The 25,167-nt window shown below is 39.0% G+C and overlaps 1 protein-coding gene across 2 annotated transcripts in view; it reads left to right on the top strand.

Moving 5' to 3' along the window:
- Window positions 1-25,167, top strand: part of phactr2 (phosphatase and actin regulator 2) — a 48,410-nt gene that overhangs the window by 976 nt on the left and 22,267 nt on the right. The window contains exon 1 of one of the 2 annotated variants that reach the window (XM_030748384.1): window positions 15,534-15,727. The exons of the other annotated variant lie outside the window; for it this stretch is intronic. Coding sequence (XP_030604244.1) covers window positions 15,685-15,727 — 43 coding nt within the window. The 5' untranslated portion in view covers window positions 15,534-15,684. Of the gene's footprint in view, window positions 1-15,533; window positions 15,728-25,167 lie in introns of those variants that run through there. 2 annotated transcript variants of the gene reach the window in all.

Raw genomic sequence — 25,167 nt, 5'->3', positions numbered from 1 at the left:
TAGAGCAATGCTCTCTGACCAATTCACACTCCTGTTTCTGCTTTTGCTCTGCGGGCAAAACGTTTATTGATACACTGCCTTTCCATGAAACATTATAACGTGAAAATAATATTTGCGTTTAAGGTTTGCAGTTACAGTGCTTAAGTAGCCACAGGAAGTACCCTGTGTTTACCGTTAAGCTGTAATTACAGGAAATGATTGTGGAGTGGAGCATTTTGGAAAGTAGATGCCCAAAGTTATTTATGTCTCCTGTTGGTTTGGAGCTGAGCTGAGGCAAGATAATGTTAGTTCAGAAAATTAACAGAGAACGGATTATTAAATACTTATTATTAGCGCCCATAGATATAACACCTTCACTTTATGATCTTAAAATGTATTCAATATATGTAAGAATCCAGACCAAAATTTGAATTGTATAATGGCTTGGAGATTTGCTAAGCACATTATATTGTAAACTGAAGAATTTGTAGCAACGGGGGAGCTACTTCATCTTTCTTAGCAATGATATTTAAATTGCAACTCAGACATTACTTCATCCAGGTGCAGACTGAGGGGAGCAGGCTGGGTTAATTTTGTCTCAGATGATGTGACATTATTAATATATATATTACAAATGACACATTTCTCACTTAAAATATCTGAAATGCAGCACTCTTTTTTTTTTATTTCCTTTTTTATTTTTATTTTTTTTTAAACTTGAAGGGATGAAGAGCTTATGAGAAATTTCCATTCCCAATATAAAATTCCTCTGGTGGGGAATATTAGCATGATTAATGGCTGAAGGGAGGGATGTTCTTTTCATGTTAAGTAAGATTTGTTTACAAACTATATGAGAATAAAAAGGAAACGCCACCCACGGACTTGAGAACATGCGAGGCAACACGAAGCATAATTAGGTGATAAAATAAAGTAGGTTCTTTTAGGAAAATATGAACTTGGAACAATCTATCCTCTTTTCAAAATGTGTTTGTGGTACAGTTGAGGTGTATTAAAGAAATCAATCGAAGTAAGAAACCTTGCTAGATATTATGTGGCTGAAATACAACTATAAAAAACCAAGGCACATTGTCTTTGGGTAAAGTGGGTTAAGTCTATTCTTTAAGCATAATGACAGATTTCAATTTTCTACCTACCCCACCTATTCAATCAGCCATCAGAGCCTCGCAGCACTTGCCTACCTCTTTATAAAATAAATGAAGATATATTGACCCTTTGAGAGTTTTTTTTTTTTTTTTTTGTCACGCCTTTCCATTTATATTCTAAGGAGTATCTCATTGGGTAAATTTAATACAGATTCTGTGTATTTTTTAGTGCAATATTCCATCACTTCCTGAATGTGCAGTAAAATAAGACAGTATGCACATGGATGCACCTCATGGCTCTTAGGTTATGTGTGGATAATGTGCACGCTAAGATGGCCTTTGATGTACTTTGTAAATAATATGCTGTCCTCTAGATGGGTACTGTTTCGCTCTCCTAATTAGAGGGGGGATAAAGCCGAGGAAGAGATAAAATAGTGCAAGAGGCTGGAAAATAGAGCAGAACGATAGAAAGGAAGGCCGAGAACAAAATATATGTATTAATACAAAGAAGAACAATAGTGAACAAACATAGAGGAGCCAAAGAGCAGAAAGTAAGTGAGACAGTTGAATGCAGACAAGGGAACATTATGAAATCAGTGAAGAACAGAGAGGAGGCAGGAAGGGATGCAAGGACTGGATGATTAAGGAGGAGGAGAGGACCGAAGCAAAGAAGACAACAGAGGAGTGTCAGCTTTCTGGTAGCTGTGCTCCTTGTGGCTACTCGCCTTGAAATAACATTGATTACAGACCCTTTTACTCTGCAATAACTGCTTGTTAAAATGTACTGAAATGCAGCGAGTTTCCCTTCCCTCTTCACTGCCCACACATAATCTACCCTCAGCCACCGATGTGGCTTCTGCAGCAGCCAGTGACATACCCCAAAAAAGTTATGGTTTTGGTTTTTCGAGTAAACACAATCTGTAACTATATTGCAGTGTTCACTTATTATCACCACATTTGGCTTTCTTCAGAAATAAAATCTCAAATGTGATTGAAAATTACTAAATTATGTATTTTTTTAATATATGTTGTTGAGGGCTTAGTTTTTAAATCCTGGAGACAGATGAATGAGACAAAGGAAGTTTGGCTTTATATTTGCTGTGTCAGTTGAAAAATATACTGAAGTATAATATTATATAATAAGCTCAAGTTATTCATGTCCAGTTATTTACAAATCAATACCTATTACCCGTTACCCACTCCTACATAACATCTATGTAATCAAAGTAAACATCTGTCACTCTACCCTTAACTGAGTTTTACTGCACTACAGTCTTCTTAAAGAAAGAATAAAGAAAATAAAAATACAATATCATTCCCTTAAAAGTAAATACTGCCCAGAGAGTGCTCTTCCTTGGTGGAAGTTTTCACCTTCTGAGTGCTTTTTGTTATTCTGATTGTGTGATGATACGCAGCTCTGTTGTCTTGGTTGTTAATACACACCCTGGAATCTTCATGAACATGCTTAGAAAGCTTGTTCTAAGAAACTGATTTTCTTTTCTTTCTTTTTTTTTTAATAATCACACTCAGCCTTTGCATGTTTTTGGATGGACTTTATGTGTTGCTCTCACATTAAACTGAGAAAAGAGAATAAGACTGCATGTCTGTTTGATTATCTTGTTAGATACTGGCACTTTCATGCTTTTTTAATCTATTAGTTTCTTTTCCGTGTGATCATACGTGTGCCTGTGTGGGTGGGTGTTACTGGAGTTGATGAGCCAGTTTCTGTTCTTCTCGCTTATTGGGAGCCCTTTCATTGGACTGCATCAAAAGTCAAAGTCTCGCTTTCTCTGTTTCTTACTCCCCCTCCATCTGTCTATCAGTAACTCTGTGCAGTTACTTAATAAGCCTTTAACTTTATTAATATATGTTGAAATGCCTCGGCAGCAAATGAGCAGGATGTTGCTCTGCACAGCCTCTATTAATGCTGTTTACATACAGCAAGTGTATGTTTGTGTGAAGTGGAAATTACATAATCACTTGGCATGTTAATTAAAAAAGCCAGTGGAACAAAGAGACTGCAGACAAGGATAACACTAACAAGATATTTTTATATATACATATTATAATTTATTCACTGAGTCAAGAACAGGTTTAAATAATAAAAAGATAGTGAAAGGGATTAAAACAGGAAAACACCAACAGATGAGAGGTAAGTCACACTAATGGTTGTGTGGACTAATGGTTGTGTCTCAGTCCTGTCTGTCTGATCCATTTTTCCTTTCCACAGGTTGGACTTTGGTATGAAAATAGATCGCTTTATATTGAACAGGAAATTTAAAAAAAAATCACCTGTGCCTAATAGACACACAGAGCCCCCACAAATGTGTAGCAGTGTGTGCATATCTAAAGGAGACAAGCAGTGACTCCTAATGAACTCTGTGAAGCAAGCTGTGGCATCCAGTAGTGAACTTTTGCTGATACACAGCTGATTTATTTACTGTGCATGTGTACGGGTGTCTGTGTTCGACAGAGAGAAGAAAAGAAACAGCCATCTGTCTGGCTCTTAGTATCACAGATAGCAATGAGGAGAGGACCCAGGCAGACTTGGTAACAAAAGGCTGATGAGAAACTTGAGCATTAACAAAGTCCCAAAGGCAAAAACAGAACCAAAATCCAAAGTGGCACGATGGGCACAGAGACAGAGCACACTGGGGAGCATAAAAGATGAAATAGCAGACAGAGGAGGGAAACACAGGGCTATATATACACACAGAGCGCTGATTGGAGGAGCATGCAGAACACAAGAGGAAACAGTTAACTGCAGGTGGAAACAATGAGTACTAACCTTCAAAGTAAAACAGGAAATGGCCAAAGGACGCTAACACAGATCTGAATAGAAACATTTAACAGGGACAAGAGAACACAGAGGGAGGCATAATCAGGGACTACTACTAATAATATACATGAACCAAAACTACGATTCTTCGGTAAAATACTGTGAACACAAGAACCACAGTCTCCAAGTGTGTTCTTAATTATTAGTACCTAATAAGTTACAATCACAGTTAAAACCAGGAGAGAAAAAGGCTGCCAGACAGATGTTCTTAAACTTTGTATCCATGTTTTTAAGTTGTTTTTAAATTGGCAATATAGATTATTTTCAGTACCTAAAAAACTTGAAATGTGGCTACAATCATGTTTATTTTCCTCTGTTATGGTGTGGATTTTTTTTTTTTTTCCTTTTATTTGTTCAGAGCATTATAACAAAGTGTGTCGTGGTTTCTTGTCCAGTATTTGAGTTTTGGTCAATATTTATTTAACTGATGTTCTTTCTATGTTGTTTCTATTTTTCATATTTTCCTAGTGTCTCCCAGTGTGTTTCCCATGTCTTTGTCTACCTCTGTTTGTGTGTCTGTTTACTTGTCTTTCCTTGTTCTCACTTCCTGTTTTATTTTGGTAATGAGTTTCTTTGTGCAGCTCTGGTGTTTTTGCTTCCTTTGTTTTCCCTCCTTTGTGATTGCCTAACCCATTCCCATTAGTTTCACCCGTGTCCGATCAGCCCTCTATTTCTAATTCTTCTCTCTCCCCCTTCAGATTTCAGATGTCAGTTCAGTTGTGCCCCTCTTGGAAAGTATATTAAATAATAATAAATTAAATATATTAAATATATCAGTTTTACTGTATTAATTCTTGAATTATGGCTAAAAGTATGTTTGTTCAGTTCATGTTAGTGCAAAAATATAATTAGCTGTGTATGTTTTTTGGTTCAGCTGGTATGAGGCACTTTTACATGTTACACAACTTGATCTATGCAGATTTACAGTGTTTTATATCACTGTATTAGAGACATTTTACACACGCAGTACAACACCTTCTGCTTATTTTAATTTTATTTTCAAATTCAGTTCAGTCATCCATTTTCTTAACTGCTTATCCAGCTTAGAGTCACGGGGGACTGGAGACTTATATTAGATTTAAGGTGGGTACAGACTGGGCAGTTCACCATCATAGAGCTAAAACAGAGAGACCGACAACCATACATTCACATCCACACCTACAGACAACTTACAATCTCCAGTTAAACCAAGGGTGGGCAATTAAATTTCCCAAGGGGCCATGTGAGAAACTGGGACTGTTGTGGAGGGTCACACTGCTTATATTAATTTTATCTCTTTATAAGTTTATTGGTGCAGCCCTCCACAATGTTCTTGGTTTTTTTTATGTGGCCTCTTAGGAAAATTTATTTCGCACCCGTGAAGTAAACTAACATGCACATCTTTGAACTGCAAGAGGAGCTCGGCGGAAACTCATGCAAGTATTCAGTTCAATTGAGTTTGATTTCCTGGCATGAAGTTTTACGTAAACAACAGCCAAAGCGTCAACAAATATGCAAAAATAAAATGTGTTAAATAGAATATTAGGACTGGCATGTGCTAATTCTATGCAGTATTTACACTATCATCTGTGTGTATATGTGGATGATTGCATGTGCTGTGCCATAGTTTCCTTCTCCTTATTTTTTATTTTATTTTATTTATTTATTTGAAACTTCATCCCATTACAGTGAATATGCTTTCCTTTCCTTCTCTTTTATGTCACTGTGGGATTTCAATGCATTGGGGTCAATTTAAAAAAAAAAGGATGAGCCTGGATCCAGACTGGATAGCCATAAGAAGAAGGAAAAACTTGACTGTAAGGGAGATGGAGAGAAACACAGGATGAGTCGCAGATCGGGAGGGAGAACGAAGACCTGAGATGGAAACAAACATTAACTTTTAATGGTCTTTATTGGAGCGGGGGGGAATGCAGATGGGAGGGAGGAAGAGAGGAGGGGCAAGTGAGTAGTAGACAGTGGAGAGAGACTGAGAGAGGAAGGGAGGGTAGAACAGAGAGAGTGTAGAAGGCAGACGGTGAGAAAGAGGGAGGGAGAGTTGGCAGGGGGAGGGACGGAGGCAGAGAGGTTGTGTGTCGGGAAGAGGCAAGGATCAACTCACACTGCTGATAATATTCCCTGGGTCAAGTCATGGAACATGACGGTGAGTTTCCTCCTTATGCAGTAAGCTGCACTTCCTTGTATATCTTTGTATTTGTGCGTGCATCCAGCATCTCTGTGACTTTGTGTCTGTGGAAAGGTAGCAGGAGCTACTTAGTCTTCACCTAACATGCTGTTCTTTGCTCTGGTTGTCACCTGTTAACCTGTGATTGATTGCTTTACATGTTAAGTCTTAGGCATAGGCTGTAAATCTTGTCTGTATTGCCTGAGTCCCAAAACACTCTGCTTACATTGCCCATGTTTTGCCTGAAGAAAGAAATGAATACTTAGTTTACAAATTAAAAAAGGGGGTTATATTGCATTTTAATGTCCCCATTATTACAGCCTTTAACTGTTTTGCAATTTGAGCCATTGTATGAGAGTCTGAATCATCAGGTTGGAGTTGTTTTTCTAGTACTGCTTTGCACTGTTTCATAATTTAAAAATAAATATGCAGCTATCAGATGTCAGTGTCAACACTCAGTCATGTTGTACGTAAGAGAAAACTTAAGTCTCAAGCATTTGTGTGGAATATTAATGAGGTAGTATTGTTGTTAAGGGTTGTAGAAGCCTTAACAACAATATTTTTTTTCTATAGTTTCACTTAACTAGACTTCTGGAATCCTTTTTGGCTCAGATTTGATGACACAGATTATTCTGGCAATGCTTATGAAGCACTGTAGCTTAATGTATGCTTAATGTGAAAGAAATGAATGCTTTATAGAACTAGAGTTTCTCATATGACTGAGTGAAGACTGCATCTAATAGCAGTAACTTTGTTATATTTCTATTGAGAATAGAAAACTTATTATAACTAATATTTCCTAATGGTCTTTGCTGGAATTAATCTTGGGCACGATAGACAACATGATAATGGTAAGCCTGTGCATTGGTTTGTGTAACACGCACAGCAGGAGGGGGCAGGCAGGCTATATCAGTCCCATGTTATCTAATGTAGTTTAATTACTGTTTGCAGAGTTTGTCATAACATATCACAGGGCTTAATAGCCAAAGTCCTGGCTGTCATATGTCAATGAGGAAAACCAGAAATTTAGGACAAAGCTGATTGATAATGTCCTAGGTAAGCTTTGCAATAAATCTGCATTTCACTCATTCTTTTTGATGAGCCAGTTTCTTGTGTTTTTGTCTTCATTGACAGAGGCTTGTGCAGAGAACTGAATGGATTAAAAAAACAAAACATTCTTGCTGTGGTGAATTTGTAAAACAGCATTTTGCAAGGCAAAGCAGCATCTCTGTGTGCGTGCATTCATATGCATATGTTCCTGCAGACCATTGGTTTGTCATAATGCTATTGGGTGTATATATTTACTCTGGCCACTGTTTTAGAAAAAACACAAGGTCAGTCTGCAAATTGCACATGCCTCTATAACTCGAGTCATTTGCCATTGCACCTGCAGTCAGCACAATATGGATACAGGTTAGACCCCTACAGTTTGTTGATAGCAGATCGACCTCTGCACTCAGGGCTGCTAAAGTTGTGATGACCTTTCTGAGAAAAACAAAAAACACCCAACTTCAGTTATGTCACGAATGCCACGGTGTATATTTGATGTGTATTTTCATGTCTCTCAAGCATGAATATCTGATTTACAGAGGAAACCTGACCTGGTAAAACAACATGGTTTCAGATTGACAGGTTGATGTACTTGTTTGACAGGTACTATAGATCAATCAGTATAACTCACTTGTGTTTTTAAAGAGAATGATCCTCTTGTTACCTGGTTGATTCACTAAATGTCTTGTCTCAAAGATATGATCACAGAGGAGAAGATATTTTACTATTTACATTACCTGTTTTATGGTATCTGTAACCTTGATCTAATGTGTCAGATTAACACAGAGATTTTTTTTTTTTTTAAGCAGCACATTAACAAAACAGACCTTACTGTCAGCAAGAGCCAGCAGGACAAAAGCATCATCATCAAGTGATGAGTCTACTCTAAAACAAACCATGTTTAGCCTTCAAAAGAGAAGTAATGACCTGACTAACAGTCACACAGCACAACTGAGCAAACATGACTGACATGCTCAGGACAGCTGTTTTTGTAATTAACTGCAGCTCTCTAGTAAATCTAGCCTTATATATTTAGAATATTGTGTCCTCTTAAGCCTTCATATCACACACTTCTGAAGTCATGCCTCGTGTTTTCTTGTGTGCAGTAGCTCCTGCTCTGGCCATTATTTTATGCTTATTAGTAAAGACCTCGCGGGACATTAATGGTCTTTCCTTCAGCTCTTTTGGTCCTCATCTCTGCCTCTTTCTCGGCCTTCCTCGCTTTCACCTCTCTCGAGCTCACGTTCTCTTAAGCTCTCTGGCTGCCTGTCTGGCAGGATGTCAACTATTGATTTATACAGGCAGCATTTTAGCAGTGATGGCGGCTTATGGGTTGTGCCAAACAGAATACAACAAACAAGAGATCAGATTTCACACAAGCTTGCTAGCAGATGGGAAGAGGGATGACAGTAACCACTACTGTTGCTGCATTATAATATTGTATAGTTAATATTACCAGTTAAAATGCTTTTATTAGGCATGTAAGAGGGTTATGGGTGGAGAAAAACTTGTTTGTAAGATTGAATATTGGTTAGATTAATTTACTGTATAGACACTTCCGTTGTGTGGAGATGGATCATGAGCAGAACCAGATTTGTTCAATATTAAATTATAATTTTTTACTATCAGCCGGAAAAACTACAATATTTCAAAGCATTCTTCAGTGAGAGCAGACTTAGTGGCTATACACTGTAAAAAAAAAAAAAAAAAAACAATGAACGAAGAAGTAAGTTTAAGTTGCAAGTTTACTTAAATCTGTCTCTATGGCAATACCAAAGTTAAAATTGCAACCATGCTTTGTGTGGGTCAGAAGGTTGGTGTGGTGAGAGAAGTGTTATAGCATAATGGAAACAGTGTTAATGGGTAAATGCTGATGTACATGAAAGACGTGACTCACAAGTCCAGCTTCCACTGCACTAAACTGATGAGGTAAAGGCTTTCTCAAGTTAATACATGAAACAAACATTTCATGTTTTAACCTGAAACAAATGTTTCATGAATCAACTTAAGTTTTTTTCTTTATCACTTGTGCTTTGTTTTCAATATTGATGTATTAGAGAGAACAATTTTCCATCGTTTGAGGTTTGGCTGGCACTTATTTAGTTAGGAATGAGATCTTATCATACTGTCAATCTCTGTAATGTTTTAATGATCCATCCATTTAGATATTTAGTGCCCAACCCTTAATATTATTATATAGCAGCAACAGTGGTACAGTATGTGTGCAATATTTCATGCTAACTTTTTGCATGATGAATGAGAAGATACATTTATAAGACTGTTTAATGCTGCTCCTACATCTTATAGCAAAATCTCCTAATCTATGCAGAAACAAATCATGGTTTCTGCTTTTTGCAGGCTATTAATAATCGTAGCAAAGACAGGTAAGATACTGTAAATTTTGCTGATCACATGTATTTGACAGACACTATTTTAAGTGAACAAAACTCAACAGCACTAGTTTTGCATTGAGACCATTTAAAATGAGTCCTCTCTTCTCAGCTTGGTTTGCTTGTATAACAGAGTCTGTTCCTTGCTGAGTCACACCTGACTGTTATGACAGTTTGCAGTCTGAATCATGATCCTGGTACAGAGAAGTCCGGTTGCTGACTCTTAAAAAGGGTCGTTAGTTCTTAACACAAAAAATCCATTAGAGGAACTTCGCATAGAGCCACTTGAACAGTTTATGCTGCACATGTAAAGGAAAGCCACATATAGAGTATCTGTAAGAGGCACTGTCTCACAGTTATGAAAGCACAAAATAGTATTTGGTTAAGACAATATTCTGAGACTGTACTCTGGGGGAAAAAAAAGACAAAAAAAGAAAAAACCCTGAGTTTAATAAATAAATCAAGGGGAGGGGAGAGGCTCTGAAAAGAAGCACTTAAACAATTATTATCTCTTGTTCTGCTGAGACTACTACTTAATATTTGATGACTCTCTTCCTTTCCTCTGGCCCCTCGCCCCCTTCACCTCTTCTGTCTCTCCTTTTGCTGTTCCGGTCAAAGAAAAGGTCAGGCTCCCTCAGTTGATCTCTGTTATTTAGTGTCAGGACAAGCAGGGCCCATTTCCCGAAGTGTTACCTTGGCAGACGCATTGTCATACTCAAAGTGAAGTATACTTGATTTTGAAGTAATTACCACAGATCAACTTCTTGCACAGATGTACAGTAAAAGAATTAATTTCAGCTTATCTAAAGGGAGAGGGAGGTTCTCCTTACATATGATCAGTAATCTGTCCCTCAGGTAGTTCGTGTCAAACATGGTGATGCTGCTCTTCTGTCTTGTTTTAGTCATTTCATTACTGACAGAAGCAGCAGCAGCAGAAGCAGCAGTTGAGGATCTTCTTTGGAAACCAAAGAAGATCCTCAACTGCATTTCAGTTACAGGAAGTCAGTCTGATTGAGCTCCAGTTACTTACACTTGGGACACTTTCACTTGTTACTGATACACTTGCTTTAAACCGAATGTTAAAGCGAAGTGATCCCGCATCAAGCTGAAGGAATGAAAGTGTCTGAATTAAAGGCCTAGCATTACCAGAAAAACAACAGACTGTATCTGGAAGATGGATATAGCCATTAGGTTGGAGAAGTCAAGCCAATGCAGAGGTGCCTCGCAGGGCCTTTAACACAAAGTCACTGCCGCCAATAGACTCCTATTCAAAATGTGTCAAATTTTTTTCATGTATCAAGGCAATAAAATGTGAACAATCATTGTCATTTCCTGAACTCACTCTTGAATCCCTTCAGTAAGTAGGTCTATTTTGGACTGGGTCCAGAAATGTGCATCTCTGTGCCTTGTTACAATTATTCTGAAACTATGGGAATTTCCCCACTGGTGGGAATAGAGCCACTGTGGGTGGATGGCCAGAGGGAAAATGCAGAGTCAAGCAAAGTTGAACAAATATGATTTATCTATGGAAAAGTTACCTCATGCTATTGTGCTGACATTTAACTAAAATGCAACATGGATCGTTTTTATTGTTAATAATTAATTTTTTTTTTTTTTTTTTTAAATGTGGTGTGTGCAAAAACATGACAACCATTGCATCATGGGAACTGAAGGAACTAGTGAAACTATTTTGAGACTCAGTGTTGTGCTCTTATCTAGATATCAGTGTCGGTGTGCTGGTCACAAAACATAGTGACCTGTCTGTCTCAGTGGTATTATGTGTAGTTGTGCTACAAATTCAGTATGTGTTGTGGATATGTTGTGTAAATGACATTACCGCCCAGTCAGTGCTAACATAGTCAACTTGTTCTGTTAATCTCTTGAACTACTTCCATTCTCTTTTTCAGTCTTCATCCTCCCACCTCTTCACTGACTTCCTTCCTGTTCAATTATCCACTTCCATCTCATTCACTAATGACATCCCCATAACAGTGTGGTTGGCTTGGCAGCTCACAAGTTAATTGTGTATGGTTGAATGCTAGCATTACATATTACTAGCACAAAAGGATTTGAAGTTTTTGAAAAGGCTTATTTGTTGATATGCTGGCTCAAGCAAATGTCACATAATCTTTAGGTTTGATCGCATCCACCTTAAGGGCTGAGGTAGAATTAGGTTTCTGTCACAGCCACATTCAAAGTGCAGGTAATCAGGTTTTATTGGGTCAGAGCAGACAAGAGGTGAGGAGGGAGGCTGCAAAAAATTTTTTAAATTTCTATTTGACAGCTATGCCTGCTGCTGCTGCTGCTGCTGCTACTGCTGCTACTGCTGCTGTAAGATCCAAATGCACAACTTCATTTCTATACCAAAACGTCCCAAATTAGTTTTGTTTAAAGGTCACTGCTGGCTTTAATTCTTATCCTGCCACAATCCTTGAGAAGAACGTGCTCTATGCTGTGACTGCGTAAATGCCAAGACTGCATGTGGCTTCTTGCTGTTTAATGACTTATGGGGAAAAGGGAGCAGGGACGGGAGGGCGGCACTGTCACATAGAAGCAGAATTATGAATGGAACAAGAACGACTTCATGACAAATCATCTTTAGTCTCCCAGTTAACCTGAAGTCAGTTTGCTTATGTAGTTAACACTAGATGGCAGTCTTGGCCTTAGTGGAAAGTTTTTTCAGCTCCAGATCAAGTTAGTTTGATTTGCTCATGTTGTTTTTGTGTGTGTGTGTGTGTGTGTGTGTGTGTGTGTGTGTGTGTGTGTGTGTGTGTGTGTGTGTGTGTGTGTGTGTGTGTGTGTACTAAGGGCTCATTTCTGTCAAGCTGTGCTCTGCAAGGTCTCAACTGACACTGTGTTGACAGTAATGACAGCCAGCGCGCTCTTTCTTTCTCACGGTCTCTTCCATAAACACCAACACATGCAGACACACACACACAGACACGCACACATTAGTTGACTCTCATGCTGAGAGTCGGTGGCAGGAGTGTTTGACTCCGTTTGCCATGCTTGTCACTGAGCAGTTATGTGAGCTCTTGTCTAATATTAAACAGATATTACTTCTGTGTGCTACAAGGAAAGCGCCTAATGACCAGGCTGACGATCCTTGACTGATTTTGCTCTCTTTTGACCTACTCACTGCTGTGCTGGTTCAGGATATACTACTGTCATCTCCCTTTTTCATAATAAATTGTCTCCGGAGTAAAGCCTACTGCTTGTTCTCTGGAGCTGCAGGCTTTGTTCAGACTGTAAGCTCATTTATTTATTAATTATGGACTGTAAGCTAAATACATTGTCATTTCCCAAGCCTGGTCCCATAGATAGGCCCTCAGATGTTTCATTTTTAGGCCAGATGGGGGTACTGTGCTGCTGGAGTGCCAGTAAACTAATACTTAGACACTGCATCTATGAAATCCAATGTGAGTGGATTTGTCATTCACAAAGATCTTGAATTTTGTCAACAAAGCACTGATATACAGTATCATTTAAACCCTATATGGCAGTACATGACTTATTGTGCCATACCATGATTATACTATATATCAGATTAGCAATGCAATGTCTTATTATTGCCATTATCAGTTTTTATGTCACTGTTATATATTTTTCGTGTTAAAAAACATTGGAAAATATCCTTCAAGTTCCAGATCTACCATGTAAAACGATCTATCCTAACTCTTTAGAATTACCAATTACCTGGTTTTCTACGTTATTTGGATCCTGAAATGTGATCAGGGTCATTAAGCTACTAAAACGGCTCACATTTATGGGAAGTACTCCAGGTTACAATAAATTGGTGTTAATATTTAAGGTAATTGCTCTGCTGCAACACCCAACTTACTGTGCACAGTGGACAGCCAGCACCCTGACATCATCCTGCATGATACCTCGATAAAGGTCGAGAACTTGATGATGGTGAGACATATAGTGTCATCACTGCATATTGTCTGGTTTTCCTCAGATAATTCAGCATTAGTTTCATTAGTGAACAAACCATTTTTCCTTGTAGCTCTGCTGAGTGTGAAGATGCCCCTTCTCGAAGCAACAAAGCCTTCAGCTGTTACTCTGGGCTTCTTTTTTTACCTTGTTATTTTTGTGTTGTGCTTTTTGCAGACATGTTAGCTGGCCACCCCCTTCTGTAGGGGGAGTTAATTGTCTCAGTGCATAGACATTTGGCATAACTGTGAACTAATCGTTATCGCTCTGTAACTCGTTGATATTACAGTGCAACTCCTTCCAGTTTGTCTTTTGAGATTTTTGGTTCAGCTCAGCAGTTGCTTCCTATGAATAACAATCTTGAAATGTTTTTTAAAAGTCAGAGTAGCTCTAACAGAGCCTGCAATCACTGACCCCCAGCTTTTCTCAACCCTGACTCCATTTAACTTGTGTTGATGTCATTAGCCTTAGCTGAAGATTTAGACTTCTTTTTCCAGCCCACTCTGTGAAGTATTCAAACCAGGAGAAACCATCAAGTTAATATAGATATTTATATTCAGATACACAATATGGATAAAAGTACTGGACCACCTACACATTACACCGAATAGGCGTAATGGCTTTAACCCATGCAGTGAAGCTCCTGGTGCACAGTTTTTATGCTGATGTTAATGCCAGAGGAGGTTTGGAACACTGCAGTTATTGAGTCAGCAGAGAGTTGGTGACTTTTACGCGTTATGGACCTCAGCGTTCTGTGAGCCTACTCTGTAACTTTATGTGATTTGCCAATTCGTGGCTGGGTTGCTGCGGTTCCCAAATGTTTCCGCTTAGAAATAATACCTCTTACAGTTGATTGTGTAATATCTAGGATAGGAGAAATGTCACAAACTGACTTGTGGCAACTTCCTATTACAGTACCGCACTCAAATTCAGTAAATGGACTAGTTCTTATATAGCGCTTTTCTACTCAGTCTGAGCACTCAAAGCGCTTAAACAACATGTTTTATATTTACCCATGCACACCCATTTATACAAGCACTTTATACTAAGCTAAGTGCTTTAATTATCTAACATTCACACTCCAACGTGAATGTTAAATATCTTGCCCAAGGATACATTGGCATGCAGCCTGGAGTAGCCAGGAATCGAACCGCTGACCTTCTCAGCAGTAGAGCAGGTAGGTGACCTGCTCTACCTCCCAATATTATTTGGTTAAAAGATAGATATGCATGATGAATGGGAGAAAAAAAGATCTGCAAAAAAGATTGGAAAACACAGATGGATGTCCCAGAGCTGTCATGACATCCCACATCTGTCTATCCAGCTGTATATTAACGAAGACCGCTGGGCCAGGTACACTGTAAACCCGGATAAGTTGAATCTACTTAAAAAAACCAAGGTAACTCGTTGCCTTAAATTTTTTAAATTTTAAGTAATATGAACTCAATATTTTTAAGTGGAATCAAAATCTGGGTTTACAGTGTAGGTTAGGATAGCAATTTTTTTTCCCGTAATAAATAAACTAATTGTTTAAAAACAGCATTTTGTATTTACCTGGGTTATCTTTGTCTAATATTAACATTTATTTGATGATCTGAAACACGTAAGTGTGAGGAATGTGCAAAGATAAGAAATCAGGGCATACTTTTTCACAGCACTGCGCATATTGTGTCAAGGCTACGCACAAGATCATACTACAAATGAAAACTTAAAAAGATACAATAATTACAATTTGAACTTTAACATAAGCTATTTAGTGTACTAAGGTTACAATATTGCCTTGTGCAAAGTAGTTGAGTGGAAGTATAAAGTAAATGATGTAGAATAGTTGAATCACATTCACAGCTCAGAGTTCGATTGGAGTGTAGTTCTCGGTTAGTCCCATCATTTCATGGTTCTGGCCGATGTAAACTAGCGGCTGAGGGTGTCGGTTCCCTTCGCCCTTTGACCCCAGCAGCGCCCCTAATCTGCGTAGAGGAATGAGGGGCATTTTTCAGCCGCTCACAGGAGGAGGAGGAGGAGGGGGTGAAGGAGGTGGAGGGAGGGGAAGTTACGACGTAGTAGCGAGTCAGCGAGTGAGTGAACCAAGTTTCCAGCGCCTGAGCCATCACGGTGTAAAACTTCTTTTTTTGAAATGAACTCGCTTGGCGGTCGCGGACGGGGTTTATGCAGGGATAGAAAGCCGTGATAGCGGGTTCTGGGGCCCGGTCCGGCCCGGTGCTGAATATGGGTCAGACCGCCGTGTCTGCCGTGTCTCAGACTGCAAGCGGTGAGTGTGTGTGTGTGTGTGTACATGTGTGTGTATACGTGCAGTGTGCAGTCTCCCTTCCTCTTGTCTCTCTTTCACACACACAATCCGCTATCTTTATTCAGGAAGTCTTCTCGTTTTTGTTTGCTTTCTTTGACATTGCTGTCGGACAACTTCGACACAGTTTAAACAAAGCGCAGTGCTAAATACTCTTAACGCTAATGGGAAGTTTGCTTAATAGATGTTAATTTACGCCGTGTGTGTATATATGAGCGTTTGTGTGTGTGTTAGAGGTTTCTAAATTTAACGCTAGCTCTGCCACCCAGCTGTTGTAAAAAACTAGTCAAACAGCCAGTGTTAAAACAGGATGCAGTGTTGTATAACTCCAGAGTTGTTTATAAGGCTGCATTGTTGCAACTGGGTAATGAAGACTTTATGTATTTAGCGAGCAGCTTGACATGGGTCCAGATGAGCTGAAGGAGCTCATATTAGGCTTTTAACCGTTTCTTTTCCTGCTACAGACCACAGAGCGAGATGACTGTCTGAGCACAGTAAATATACAGTAACGAAGCTGTTAAGGAGCACCCACCGAGTCAGTAAGGGGGCCTGGTCATCTTTGTGAAGACCTAACAGGAAATGTAATTATTAAGAGTTGGGGACTGGCAGACTATTTTGCATAATTAAAAGAGGTGCTAATTAATGGAACCCTAATAAGCCTTTTACCTTTCCGCTGTCATATATTCACTCACCGGACACTTTATTAGGTTCACATTTTGCATTCACAACTTCCTTAATTCATAGTAGCATAGATTCAACAAGTTGCAGGATATTTGGTCCATACTGACATGATATCTTCATGTAGTTGCTGCAGATTTGTTGGCTGCACATCCATGACATGAATGTCCTGTTCCACCACATCCCAAAGATCTCTCTATTGGATTGAGATCTGGTGACTGTGGAGGCCATTTGAGTACACTGAACTCATTCTTGTGTTCAAGAAACCAGTTTGAGATCATTTGGTCATTAACAATCATGATTACATATGTTGATATTTGGCACTCTGTAAATCAAACATTTTATCACTTTACTACTGTATATGTCTGTGTAGATTCTCAGTCATCCAGGTCATAGTAGTCTCTGGAGCTTGAAAAAGGCGACTGGACTTCTTTTTGTTTCTTGAAGACGTTTCACCTCTCATCCGAAAGGCTTCTTCAGTTCATCCAAAGCCGAAAGGCTTCGGATGAGAGGTGAAACGTCTTCAAGAAACAAAAAGAAGTCCAGTCGCCTTTTTCAAGCTCCAGAGACTTTACTACTGTATATTACTGTACCACATTGTTTGCACATCTGTCTCTGCACTACTACTGTCCATCGGCATCTGTATATGTACACTGCTCAAAAAAATAAAGGGAACACTCAAATAACACATCCTAGATCTGAATGAATGAAATATTCTCATTGAATACTTTGTTCTGTACAAAGTTGAATGTGCTGACAACAAAATCACACAAAAATCATCAGTGGAAATCAAATTTATTAACCAATGGAGGCCTGGATTTGGAGTCACACACAAAATTAAAGTGGAAAAACACACTACAGGCTGATCCAACTTTGATGTAATGTCCTTAAAACAAGTCGAAATGAGGCTCAGTATTGTGTGTGGCCTCCACGTGCCTGTATGACCTCCCTACAATGCCTGGGCATGCTCCTGATGAGGTGGCGGATGGTCTCCTGAGGGATCTCCTCCCAGACCTGGACTAAAGCATCCGCCAACTGCTGGACAGTCTGTGGTGCAACGTGACGTTGGTGGATGGAGCGAGACATGATGTCCCAGATGTGCTCAATCGGATTCAGGTCTGGGGAACGGGCAGGCCAGTCCATAGCTTCAATGCCTTCATCTTGCAGGAACTGCTGACACACTCCAGCCACATGAGGTCTAGCATTGTCCTGCATTAAGAGGAACCCAGGGCCAACCGCACCTGCATATGGTCTCATAAGGGGTCTGAGGATCTCATCTCGGTACCTAATGGCAGTCATGCTACCTCTGGCGAGCACATGGAGAGCTGTGCGGCCCTCCAAAGAAATGCCACCCCACACCATTACTGACCCACTGCCAAACCGGTCATGCTGAAGAATGTTGCAGGCAGCAGATCGCTCTCCACGGCATCTCCAAACTCTGTCACGTCTGTCACATGTGCTCAGTGTGAACCTGCTTTCATTTGTGAAGAGCACAGGGCGCCAGTGGTGAATTTGCCAATCCTGGTCTTCTCTGGCAAATGGCAAGCGTCCTGCACGGTGTTAGGCTGTGAGCACAACCCCCATCTGTGAACGCTGGGCCCTCATATCATCCTCATGGAGTCGGTTTCTAACCGTTTGTGCAGACACATGCACATTTGTGGCCTGCTCGAGGTCATTTTGCAGGGCTCTGGCAGTGCTCCTCCTGTTCCTCCTTGCACAAAGGTGGTGGTAGCGGTCCTGCTGCTGGGTTGTTGCCCTCCTACGGCCTCCTCCACGTCTCCTGGTGTACTGGCCTGTCTCCTGGTAGCGCCTCCAGCCTCTGGACACTACGCTGACAGACACAGCAAACCTTCTTGCCACAGCTCACAGTGATGCGCCATCCTGGATGAGCTGCACTACCTGAGCCACTTGTGTGGGTTGCAGAGTCCGTCTCATTCAAAAGTGACCAAAACATCAGCCAGAAAGCATAGGTACTAAGAAGTGGTCTGTGGTCCCCACCTGCAGAACCACTCCTTTATTGAGCGTGTCTTGCTAGTTGCCAATAATATCCACCTGTTGTCTATTCCATTTGCACAACAGCATGTGAAATTGATTGTCAATCAGTGTTGCTTCCTAAGTGGACAGTTTGATTTCACAGAAGTTTGATTTACTTGGAGTTATATTGTGTTGTTTAAGTGTTCCCTTTATTTTTTTGAGCAGTGTATATTGCACTACCAGATTTATTCATATCCCTGTATTCTTTCTTTTGTTTTCCTTGTTTTCAGAGCACTAAGCCCCTGTACAGCTTAGTATAGCTTGTATAACAGTATAGTTTATATAGTTAGTATAGTTTGTTAGTCTGTATTGTTAGTATAGCTTGTATAATTTATACCTCCATTGTTTGGATTCTATTTATTGTGCGTGTTAAGCTGCTGGATGCCCAAATTTCCTTCAGGATCAATACTATCTATCTATCTGGCTATCTATCTGGCTATCTATCTACCTATCTATCTATCTATCTATCTACCTATCTACCTATCTACCTATCTATCTATCTATCTATCTATCTATCTATCTACCTATCTATCTATCTATCTATCTATCTATCTATCTATCTATCTATCTATCTATCTATCTATCTATCTGTCTGTCTGTCTGTCTGTCTGTCTGTCTGTCTGTCTGTCTGTCTGTCTGTCTGTCTGTCGGGATGGACATAGTCAGCAATAATACTCAGGTAGGCTGTGGCATTTAAACAATGCTCAGCTGGTACTAAGAGGCCCAAAGTGTGCCAAGAAAATAACCCAGCCAGTAGGAATAAAGTTGGCTTAAGCAAGGGAGAAGTGAGCTAACATTTCTTGTTTCATACAGTGGCTGGACTGATGGGACTGATTATTTTCATCTGTTGATGTGTTAATAATTTTTTTGTGTCTAATTCCAAAGAGCCATTTTGTTTTTAAATTTAAAACCTTTCTTGCTGTCTGTAGTCCTTGCTCCATTCTTTGAGTCATAAAAATAAGCAATTCACATTCAGTCACATTTTTTATGGGAGCCCTTAAAAGCAATAAGATATGAAGAGACACATGACTGCATGAAAACAAAACTGAACCTGTTTTATGACTCTGTCAGCATTTAAAGTAAAACCCAAACTGAATTGTAATGCACTTTAGCCAACATGCATAGCAACCTGCTGGCCATAATAATGATCTATATGTCCTGCATGGTTGCATTATAAGTTAAATAATGATGTGGTATGCTTTAAATTTACTGTACTAAAAGCAGGAGGGGATGTCTTTCTATCAGGGTCTTATTGAAAGATCATTAACATAATGCTGAGATCTTCTGAGTCTCTCTGCAGAAGTTAAAACATGTTCAGTTTCCTGTTTGATTACTTTTTGCTCTGTTTGCTCTGTTTGCTCTGTCCAGGCTTGGTCTGAGCCTCGAGGTTGTGTGAGTATCATGAGTTGAGCTCTATCGTGCGTCTCCAGCCTTTGCTGGAGAAAGATTTGGAAGAAATGACCCAAGTGTTAAAACTGCAACACTCAGTTCCGCCCCTCCCTCCACTCTCGTCCAGCACCTCTTGTTGCCTTGTCTTCTTCTTTTCCTTTCCCTTTTTGTGCCTTCCTTATTCCCACATTTTCTCACGCACCATCTCAGTGTCCCCCTCGCCCCTTTTTGCCCCTCTTTCATCTCTTCTCCTCTCTTATGTTTCTTTATGCCTCTTTCTCCCCCCTCCATCCCTCTTCCTCTGTTTGTGACGTCTGCCTCTTCCCTCCCTGGTGACTTGCAGTGAAGGAAGGAAGCCTCTCCCTTTTCCCTCCTCCTCAACACATGTTCAGGCTATAATGTCTGAAAGAAAACCTACTGGCTTTGTTACAATACATCTCTTTTACCCTTTAATATTATATCAGGCGATAAATGCAAGACCTTGCCATTTGGAAAGAATTGTTTGGTAAATGAAGCCTTACATATCTGGTTGTTTGCTGTCTCTCAAGTTGTGTTTCTAATTATCCCACCTATAATCCCAGCCAGCTGCAAAATATCCAAGTCCTGACTCACCCGTTTTGCATGACATCACATTTCATCTGTTTCAAAATAAAAATCCTTAGTGTGAAATCCAATGTGGAATCATGAAGTTGAGTCAGCATTTGTGATGTGTGGGCATGCATAACTCAAGTTTAGGGGAGGCATACTGTTGTATATGAAAAGATAAAATACAGCACAGTTTAAAATTAAAATTAAAAAATAAATAAATCAAATGGCAGTCAGCAATTGTCAAATACTGAAAGCAAAAAATATGTTGTTAAACAGCAGATTGATAAGCTGAAGATCTGAATCCCTCCGATTTGGTTTTCTAAAACCTGATTTGGTTTTAGAAAGTGTTCAAAGTGTTCAAATGTAGTGTAATCAAGAGCCAACACGCTTTAAAACTTTCATACTGGCTGTATTCAGTGTAGCAGTTGTTGGGAAATTGTTATTGCACTTACAGTAACATGACATGCTGTTGTCAACTCAGTCAGTGATACCGTCAGTTTCTTCTTTCTCTTGTCAGCTTCATTTAGCTGTATTTGTCACTGTTTGTATTTGGCTATGTAGACAACAAAGTCCAATGTAAGTAGGATGGTGATTGGTTGACAAGTGGACTTGAATAGGGAGGGAGCAACTGTAATGTTCACCACAAAGAGGAACACGCGCCAAAAAAACAATGAAAGATTAAAAAAGCAACGCAAGAAGCATCGACAGCATTCTGCAGTGGACAGTTTTTGTTGCTTTTATTACCCTGTTTCACTTCACTACAAGTAATAATAATAATAAGCGCTCTCATATTGAGCTGAAAAGAGACTGGTGCAAATAAATGAGATGGTCTTCTTTTAGCTGCTTTCTTCAGAGCAGCGGTTTGCTAAGTGTGGGCCGCGGCCCCCTGGTGTGCCGCGAAGGTAGTTCTGGTGGGCCTCAGTAATAACGGAAATTCAGTTTGAAATTACTCACAAGTATGCATAGTTACATAATAAATACATAAATATATTTGTATTTACAAATACATTTATGTATTTGTAAATACACATACATAAATGTATTTATGTACAAATAAAATGTATTTATTTATAAATAAATACATTTATAAATACATAAATGTATTTATTTCTATAAAAAGTGAATTAAAACTGGTAATAGGAGGTGGTTAGTTTGTGATATTATTCACTACTGCTTTAGAGGTTGCTACAGCAGATCATCCTCACCCTATCCCTAAACATCCTCTTCTGCCACACAAACACTGCACGTCCTCCTTAACTACACCCATGAATCTTCTCTGTGGTCCTCCACTTTTCCTCCTGCCGGGCAGCTTCATATTCAACACACTTTGTCAAGTATCCATCCTCTGCACATGTCCAGTCCATCTTATCTACAAACAGCTCAACCTGGGCTTTACCTCTAGTTTCGAATCCTCTCACTCCTAGCCACTCCCAGTGGAAATCTTAGCATCTTCAACTCTACCACCTCCACGTCTACTTCCTATTTTATTTTTGTTAGTGTCATCTTACCAGAAGCTAAACTATTGGTATTGTATCTAAATTGTGAAAAGTTTGAACAATGTACCCTTATTTAAAGCATTGGTTTCTATACTTTTTAAATCCCAGCATTAGACTGAAATATAAAAATTAACCATACACATCTATGCAATCACTCTCTAAAAACAAACAAAAATCTTGCATCTTAAAGCTCTGTTGTTGTGCTGAGGTGAATGAATATCAAACCAATACAATCAATAGATGAACTCAGGATCACCTTTAAGAAAAAACTGTTAAAAAAAATGTAGCTAATATCGACAGTAGTTGCTGTTTTTTGTTTTTGTTTTTTCCTATGACCTGATTCATGATTCCCTTGTTTGTTATGAGTGTCTTCTGTTTAATTGTATGAAAATGTTCTATCAAAATGTAGCTAAAGTAAATGTCAAAGCATTTTTTTTTAATGTGGAGAAAAGTTATATACATAAAAAAGGAAACAGTTCCTTTAACTACACCAAGCAGTAACATTTGGAGTCACTTGTACAGAGGATAGAATGGTTGGGTTTTCTACTGAATGAGGTGAGGATAATAAATGAACTACAGGCGTCGTTTTCTCAGAAAAGATGATCTAATGTTGTACTTATGAGATTTCTGCCAGTGAACACATTCAGTGTAAGTGTATGCACTGCATGCGTCACAATCATGCTGGCTTTAGATTTCCTGTGTTGCTTCATGACATGAGTCTCAAATTTTCCCCTTTCTTTATGATAATTATGTAATTATAAAACCAGGATTTTGAAAAGGCTGTATTAGAGTTGGTTCACAATGATGTGAAGCAGATTGATCTTTTTGTTGCTCTACTCCTGTTTTTATTTTCTCTTCTGTAAACTCAACAGTGAGTTTTCTTCTCTTTCTTTCATTTTCTTTTCTCTGCTCAGCAAGTAATAAGTCCATCCATTGTCCCTGCTTGGTTCCCACTGGAGGTTTGATAGTTGGCCTAATGGTGATGATAATCGCTGTTACCGATTTTCCCATCATTAGTGGTACAGAGTAGCTGCTGAAATGCACCTATTGTTGTCAACACAGGAACAGGAAATGAGTGTGTGTATGCAAAGTATATGTGTGTGCAAAAGAGGGTGATAAATTGGTCTGAGGAGAGCATGCAGGGGGCTCTGCACTGTACTTTTCCATGTCTTCACCCTTTATTGCCATTGTGTTTATGTACACGTTTTTTGTTATAATATCTTTGAGCACTCGATGTGATAAAGGTGATCACAGTGCTGTTGGGACCAATAGTGCTTAAACATTTCTTCTGTCATACTGTGATTTTACAATGCATTCCGTAACAAAGCAAAGTGCTTTTTACTATCTGAGTCCCATTTTACAGTTTAGGTTAATGAGACATCTGAAAATAATCTTACTTTGTCAAGTTTAGATCTGCTAAAGACCACAAAATGCTGTAACTCCACTGAAAACCTGGCTTTAAAATTATATAACTAGAAACATTTCTGATAGAATAAGCTAATGAGACATTATAAGATTTTGTCAGTTGTAAACTTGTGTGAATTTGGTTTAATCATATTTAATTGACAGTAATCAATCAAATGTTTTGATCGATGCACATTAACAGTACTGAGAACAATGCAGAGGAAAAATGAGAGACTTGATTCTCACTATGTGAAAATAAACAACACTAGCAGGAAAAAAAAAAAGAGCATTTTCATTATTCACTGTCAGTGATTAAGCAAATAAATAATGCATTGATCTGTCATTACCACTAAGCAGCAGTCAGCAATAGTTTATGCTCATCAGTTTTAGCCCAGCACCAACATCTAGTATTGGCATCAGCTATCTGTCAACACTGGTGAGAGCAAACCAATCAACAGAGTATTGATTGTTTTCAATTCAGCTGAAGGCTGTGACATGGATTTGCCCCACCAGATATGCTCAGTGAGGAGTGAGTTTAGTCGCTGTAAGGCATACGGTTACCTAACAGCCCTCGTTACTGCCAAGCTGAACATCTGGATCATCTGGTCAGCTAAGCTGAGTGTTTTTTAAGCTTTGGTCTAGTGGAAATCTGGCAGATGTTTTTGCTGACTGTGGGGCTTCATGAGCATCTTAAATAGTATTGAGATGACACTGCACTGTTCCATATTCAACCAAATGTTATTGTTTTGTTGTCAGCACGTATTAAGAGTGACTTGAGCTGGCATGCAATATTATTATTATTAGCAAGCATAGTGATTGTCTCCATGTTTAGTTGGCTTTTGTAACTTTATGAAGACACTTGAATGAATGAGTGAATGAATTCCCTTAAATTTTCCTTGGAATAATCACATTTATCTCAGTTTCTGACATGAGAGCAGAGGCCTGGCTGTCGTACGTGAGTTCACTGTTGAGGTTTTGCAATGATCTTGTATTTTTCAGTTCTTCAAACCAGTTGCTTGTTGTCACCATGCCTCAGCACTGAAATCAAGAGCCAAATCTGGGATTTCAAGTTGCACTCTTGAATATATTTCCCCTAGGCAATAAGAGTACAATCTGTTATGGATCAGCATAACCAGAATTAGCCAATTCTGGATCATGCAGTTGATCTGGGATCTTTTAATGGTAATTAAAAAAAAAAGAAAACTTTTCAGATTTAAGTGAAGCTGTCAATATAATTTTAGACCACATGACTTCCTGTCAAAAACACAAGTATTGTGATGAAGAGGTATCAACTCAAGGTGAACTTGGGCAGGATGCACTGTTTTTTTTTGTAATACAAATAATTGCCTTCAATTGTAGGCATGTTGACTGGTGATGCTGAGGAAGAATATTTAAGTATCAATATTAAAAAAGCAGGATTTGACAATCTTCTAAGCTACTTGTTTAGTCTCTGTGGATATCATATGAAGCTCTGTAGGCAGGGGAGGAAAATATTTGGTAATAATTTGTTGTTTGTGCACACAGCTATATCTGAACCCATTTAAGTACTAAATCTGACTGCATTTTAATATATTAATTCAGTAAAAATAAAATGTTATTCAACACATCGTTCACTAAAGTGATGTTACTTTGTTGAGGCTAGAGTTTGAAAATGAAAAATCTGGTGGTGTGGAGTTTAGAAAATTTGTGCTTACTATGCCTTTTATATGCTTCTTCTTGAAGCTATAAGGTACATTATCCGCCACTTTCAAGACCCCACCCCAGTCTTCTGCTAAGTAATTTTTTTGTTGATCTGCATTGTGGATATTGTAGGCA

This window comes from Archocentrus centrarchus, chromosome 15 (assembly GCF_007364275.1).
Source record: "Archocentrus centrarchus isolate MPI-CPG fArcCen1 chromosome 15, fArcCen1, whole genome shotgun sequence".
Lineage (NCBI taxonomy): Eukaryota > Metazoa > Chordata > Actinopteri > Cichliformes > Cichlidae > Archocentrus > Archocentrus centrarchus.
Note: the sequence above shows the minus strand (reverse complement) of the source record. Positions and strands in the feature narration are given on the sequence as shown.